Source organism: Chondrus crispus, genomic scaffold (genome assembly GCF_000350225.1).
Source record: "Chondrus crispus Stackhouse genomic scaffold, scaffold_81, whole genome shotgun sequence".
Lineage (NCBI taxonomy): Eukaryota > Rhodophyta > Florideophyceae > Gigartinales > Gigartinaceae > Chondrus > Chondrus crispus.
The window spans coordinates 5910-11838 of record NW_005178735.1 but is presented as its reverse complement, the minus strand read 5'-3'; the positions used below and the strand labels follow the sequence as shown (position 1 = coordinate 11838).

At 53.9% G+C, this 5929-nt stretch overlaps 1 protein-coding gene across 1 annotated transcript; it reads left to right on the top strand.

Annotated features, from left to right (window-relative positions):
- The first annotated feature begins 2458 nt into the window (after positions 1-2458).
- Positions 2459-3184, top strand: CHC_T00007686001 (hypothetical protein). Its single transcript, XM_005711369.1, has one exon. It carries the CDS (start codon positions 2459-2461, stop codon positions 3182-3184), a length of 726 nt encoding a protein of 241 aa, XP_005711426.1.
- The last annotated feature ends 2745 nt before the right edge of the window (positions 3185-5929 follow it).

Genomic DNA, 5929 nt, shown 5'->3' with positions numbered 1-5929 from the left:
ATACGGACCGCTCGTCAAAATCTTGAAAAGACACTGACTGAGTCAATCGAGACAAAGAGCGTCCCACAATGTCGATCGTGATAAAGTGTTTTCATGCCTCCCCGCTCAAGAGAGCTGATGTAATCAGGATGCAAGATTCTTCAGAAAGCAAAATGCCTGGCAGTTGCAAAAATTATACACACATGCACCTGCGTACACGTGAGCAGCCATAAACATTTGCCCAACTGTCCTCAAGCTGCACACACAATCCCATTCCCTATCGCATTGCCTTTCTCGCTGTGACGTTCTACGCAATAACAACTGTACCACTTGTAGAAGCTCGGTCAACATCGCTCCGCGGCACATCCACAGAAGCCTCAACAAACCATTCCCGATTCCCGAATCGCCTCCCTCCTTCTTTGGTCTTACTCAGCGCCAGCAAACCATGGCCCCCGCGCACCCCTCCTCTCTCTCCCCCTCCTGAAACGCACCATGTCTGGTCTCCCCAATCGCAGCGACAAACCCCGAAACCCCCCCGTTCCACACTCATCCTACTGTTGCTTGGTACAGTACTATCACTCGTGCCAGATGCGAAATGCTACCAGTATACACACGCCCTCAATTCCTCTAGATCAGCGCCGCATGTATTTCTCCCGTCTTTCTCGACCCACACGTCGCGCCTGGACGCCACCCGATAGACTCGCAGGAAAAATTGGAAGGGCTGAAAAAGTTGTTGTCTCTATCCTGCATGTGAACCGGGCGAACTTGGATCGCATTCACTCAGCGCCGTCGCGCAGCTCTTTGTAGGCTTGTCTCGCCTTCCTCTGACGTGCCGACGCGCTCGTCGCGTGCGGCAATGGTCGTCGACTACAGAAGGGCTTCAAATAAAACTTTCAACTTTACTAGCGTAAATTTGACTATAATGTTTCGCAATTAAACTATCGCTACATAATTCTGTAACGGTCATGAGCAATTTACTCCAGCAAAAATTTACTGCCGGCGTAAAGCTTGAGTTAGTGCCTCAGGCAGGCGCAATTTTCTGCGGTGGAGTAGTCTGGCGAGGACGAGTACGTACGCAGCTTCACCAATTCTCCTGAGGTCTGAACCTCAGGTCTGTCGGCGCACCACTGTTTCCGCCTGCCTGATGACTGTGGGCCACCGGTGGGGCAGGCTGGATGAGGAACCGGAGTCACCGGTCCGCAGAAGCAAGCGATTGCGGCGTGGCCTCGCTTCCGAGACCAGAACCGTGGCTGATTGCGGCCTTCCCTCAGTGGCTCGTAAAAGGAAAAGAGCCAACCGCGGAAGCCACGGAATCTCAAGCCATGAGCCCGAGAGCAGGGAGGGAGATGGTAGCGCTCTCGACTTGAGCGCGGCGATCCCGACGCGGCTAGACAGTGAAATCGGGCCTCTGGCCACCAACGTGGCACTACACTCGCATTCTACGGTCCCCAACCTCAGTCGCGCTACAGATGTCCTTCCCCCGGACCGAAGTTCTTCGCCCCCCGCTGTTGTCGCCGGAGCGTCGACTGGCGACACGGCCGCGGGTGTCGACGCAGCTGTACTGCAGCGGCAGATCGCATCACTGCTCAACCGTGAGAGAGCGAGGGCTGATGAGCAACACATTTATATGCAGACAATGCAAGAAGTGAAAAAGCTACAAGGTGATAAGATCAATTCGTTAATGATCGAGGTTGCTCGGCTGAATGCGCAGGTGATGGAGCTCTCGCATGCCAAGGATGCGCTGGAGGTCCTGGTTGCAGGTTCATCTCGTGGAGGACGCCAGGCTGCCGCCGCTGCCAAGCGCGCAGTCATTGCGACCAAGAAGAAGCGTCAAAAGGACGAGGCATTCCTTGACACAATCACCCCGCTTCAACGCGACCTTGTCGTGGTGATGAAATATGCCTCTGATGACATTGCGCGTCGTTGCATGCGCAACTTTACTCCGATGGAGCAGTCGCCAAGAATTGCGGACTATCGATGGGTTCCCTCGCCTCTGAAGATCGCTGAAGGCGATGGGATCGGACCGCTGGGAGGCGGCACTCGAGCGGCGGTACCACCACTCGATGTGGCGAAGCTAGGCATTACAAACGGCGCACTTCTACCGCCGCAATTGTCTCCTACCATTCTGGCTCGCACTGCATACAAGATGGCTCTCGAAAGCGGATCTCTTACCAGTGCTCTGAGAGCAGCATCCAAGGAGGAGATTTCGGGCGCATGCATCTTCAATGGCATTCAAGGGGCATCTAAGCTCTCTGCGGAGGTGGCTGACAAGGCGTCGTCATATATGTCCAGCCTCAAGCGAACGGTTTGGACCAGGGTGGCCAAGGTGTGGGACGTCAGTTGTATTCCGGTTCAAAAGAAGCTGAAGAGTGCCTCAGTCGACTACATCATTCATGCTCTGAACAATGCTGCTGGCGAAGACGTGAAAATGATGGGAATTGCATTTGCAGATGATGACAGCGGCGGGATCGACAAAATTATGCGAGCATGTATTGACTGTATTACCTCTGGTAGCCTAGACCACTGGCGTACAGTGGTGCCGCCTGGGCATTCAGAGAGCGATAATATTGGAGAGAGTGGCGTTGACATCTTTTTCGTTTTTGACACCGCTCGGGATATTTACAAGGAGTGGGCTGGACTACGATTGGGAAAAGAGCGCCTCAGGGCTGGCGTAGCATCAATTTTGACGCTCGCCCGCCTCGATGCCTGGATCGCGACGCGCTGCGTAATGCAGGTGGCACTGGCGAGGACAGCGCTGGGCATTGCGACAAAATTATCCGACGATGGTGCAGAGGAGAGCGATATACACTCGGCGTTGCTGAAGGTTCTGAGCAAAGGTGGAGTTTCGCACGCCATGTTCACTGACGTGCTTTCACATTTGTTACCGAAAGCAACGCTGGGTATTCACGAAACGTTGCGCGAAATAGTTGAGAGGGTTGCTCCAGAAGAGCTGGAGAAGACTCTGATCTCTGATGCCAGCGGGGAGACTTTTGAGCATGCAAACGATACGAGGGAGATAATCTTTTCGTACGTCTGCCCGTATTCGATAAAGGAGGGCAAGGACTGCGACCGCGTCGTTCTCAGACCTTCAGCATTCAAGAAATATGTCTGCGATTGGATCGGAGATGTGTGCGATGGCTTTGTGGGCGTTAGCGAGCTCACGTCTTCCCAGTTTGATCCGATACGTTTCGACGGCGAGGGGTAGTACTCAAACCTGGAGGCTTGTAATAGAACGTAAATACTAGTGCTATACCAAAAAGATTCGAATAGTACACAACAATGAATTCCCGGCGATCCGTCCGTCTGTGCCTCCCCCGAACAACCAAGCATTTCTTGCGCTAGCATGTTCAACGTAAATTGCGCCGCGCCCCACATCCCGCACTCTAAGAACGAACAGCAGACGAGGGCAGTGACGGTGTCTTCTCATACCTTAGACGACGTCGAAGCCGCACAGCATGACCTGGACGAAGCAGATGAGCATGGTGCCCAGCTTGCTCACATCGCGAATCGTAAAAAAAATCGCCACCGAAGCTCAAAGTATTGTTGAAGGTCGCTCTCTGTGCGTGGGAATGCTAGCGGCTACAGGCACGATTGTGCAACAGTGCAGGCGGATGATTTCAAAAAATCCAGCATATCGTAATTGTTTGTAACATATATCGAAAAACAGGTTGACGTTTTCGGTTGGCAAGTAGTCGGGGTCGGACACCTCTTTCGTTTCCCACACCCGAGCTCGCCACTGCTCATATATCACCATGCTCGACGCTCCGATGTTCCCTAATGCCGACACGCCTTCCATTGCCACAGCTACTCAGCACACACAAGTGTCAAGGTACTCCCAAGAATGATCGATTCGAGCCTTTTCTGGCAGCCCATCGTCGTACAGCCATAGAACTTGACTACGTTGACCAAAGAAGAAGCACGATGAAAACGTTCAGTTCCGTGAACGAATGAAATACTACGTTAAGATGATCAAACGTGGCACGAGCTACAGAGAAGATCTTCTTATCAAACTTCACAGCAGTCGGAAGAAAATGGTCAAGCCAACTTCAGGAGGTTCTTGAGTTCAATTTCATTGGGGAAGTCGACGGGAGGTGTTCCAACACTGCGGTTAAGCAGAGAGATAAGTACGCATCAAAAAGTAGATGGAGAGAGGGATCGAACTGAGGACCTACGTGCGATTGGGGATCACGGTCCTATCGCCGCGATGGTGAGCCTCGGCACACCACTGGAGAAGGGGGCAGACGGGGTCGACATGAATGCAGTCCGTGCTGCATAGTTGTACGAAAACGCGATCGACAAGAATGACGTCAGCGCGATGGTCGCTCTCGGCTTGCTGTTGTAAAAGAGCGCAGAGGGGGTCGATAGGAACGCGGCTTGCGCCGTGTAGTTGTACGAACGTGCGATCGAAGTAGACCTGTGTGTCGACGCGATATACAAGCTTGGCAACGTAATGAGGGATGGGAACGACGGAGTTGGGAAGGATGGAGCGCGGGCTGTCAAACTATAGAGGAGGGCGATTGAGGAACAAGATCATGTCCATTCTATATTCAATTTCGGCACGCTGCTGGTATATGATGTGGAGGGATTCGAGAGAAACACGGCATAGACAAGTTCGAGCGTGCGATCGAGAAGGGTAATGATGTCGCTTCGATGGTCAATCTCGGTCTCTTCCTTCACAAGGGCACTGAGGGAGTCGAGACGAACGCGGTTAACGCTGTACGAATGGGAGATGGTGCATCTCGGCCTCCTACTGCAGGACGGCGCGGGGGGGTCGTGAAGAACGGGGTTCGCGCCTCAGAGCTGTACGAGCTTGCGATTGACAGGAGGGACGATGTGCATGCATGGGACAGTCTTGGTCTGCTGCTACACCACGGCACGAAAGGAGTGGAAATGGACGAGGTCCGCGCTCTGGAGCTGTACGAGCGTGCGCAGCGGTAACACTAAGTTGAATCTGGCTCTCCTCCTGACGGATGGAGGAGATGGGGTTGCAGAACGCTGCGCGGGCTGCGAAGCTGCTTGAGGATGCGATTGAGGAAGACGGTATGATGCATCTTGGCACGCTGATGCAGCACGGGGCGGACGGGGTGGGCCGTAACATAGAGCAGGCGGCATGGCTGTATACCATGGCGATTGAAAAAGACGGAACAACGGAGTGGCTCTGCGTTGTTGCGGGCGCTAGTGGCTCAGGCGGTATGGAGAATTACGAGTCTCAGATTATTCACGACGTGCTCGACTTGGACGAGACCGATGTCCGAAATCTCATGCGTCCCAGAGTTGACGCCGTTGCTTTTACGGTTACCAGCACTTTGACTGAGCTGCTGGAATAAGATTTTGAGTCTCACTACTGACGGATGCCTGTTTTCGAGGATAAGATTGATTATATTGTGGGGGTGGCAATGTTAAAATCGCTGTTACGCAACTGGCGAGGTGGGCTACGCGATGCGGTGGGGAAGCATGTTTCTTTTCAATCGGATGTTGAAGGGGAAGCATTTCGGGGTGAATTATCGGTAGAGCTATCGGACGTTCGTAGGAAAGTTGCTCAGGTGCAACCTGCACCAATTTTACGACGGGAACAGGACAGAGTGACACTGAGAGGATGCGGGGGATTTATCGGCGGTACGACGAGGTGATCAACCTGTATGACGCTGGGGAGCTAATGCGCTGGATCGGGAGGTACTTGCGGAGGGAGAACGTGTCGGCGAAGAGCAGGGACGGGATGGAGGGCGAGCTGGACGAGAGGCAGCTGTACGAAGGGCTCATGGAGCGCGGAAGGGTCGGCGGAGACAAGAGGTCGACGGCGTTGCGCGCCACCAACTCTGCGTGCGTCTCGATGACGACGTGAGGGATGAGCGCGCGACCTGGCGGTGCAGATCGGCTGTCCTATCAGCTCCCCTGCACTTTGTGCACGAGCCAGCCTCTTCTCCGCGATCAACTTTGCCGGCGCGACGGA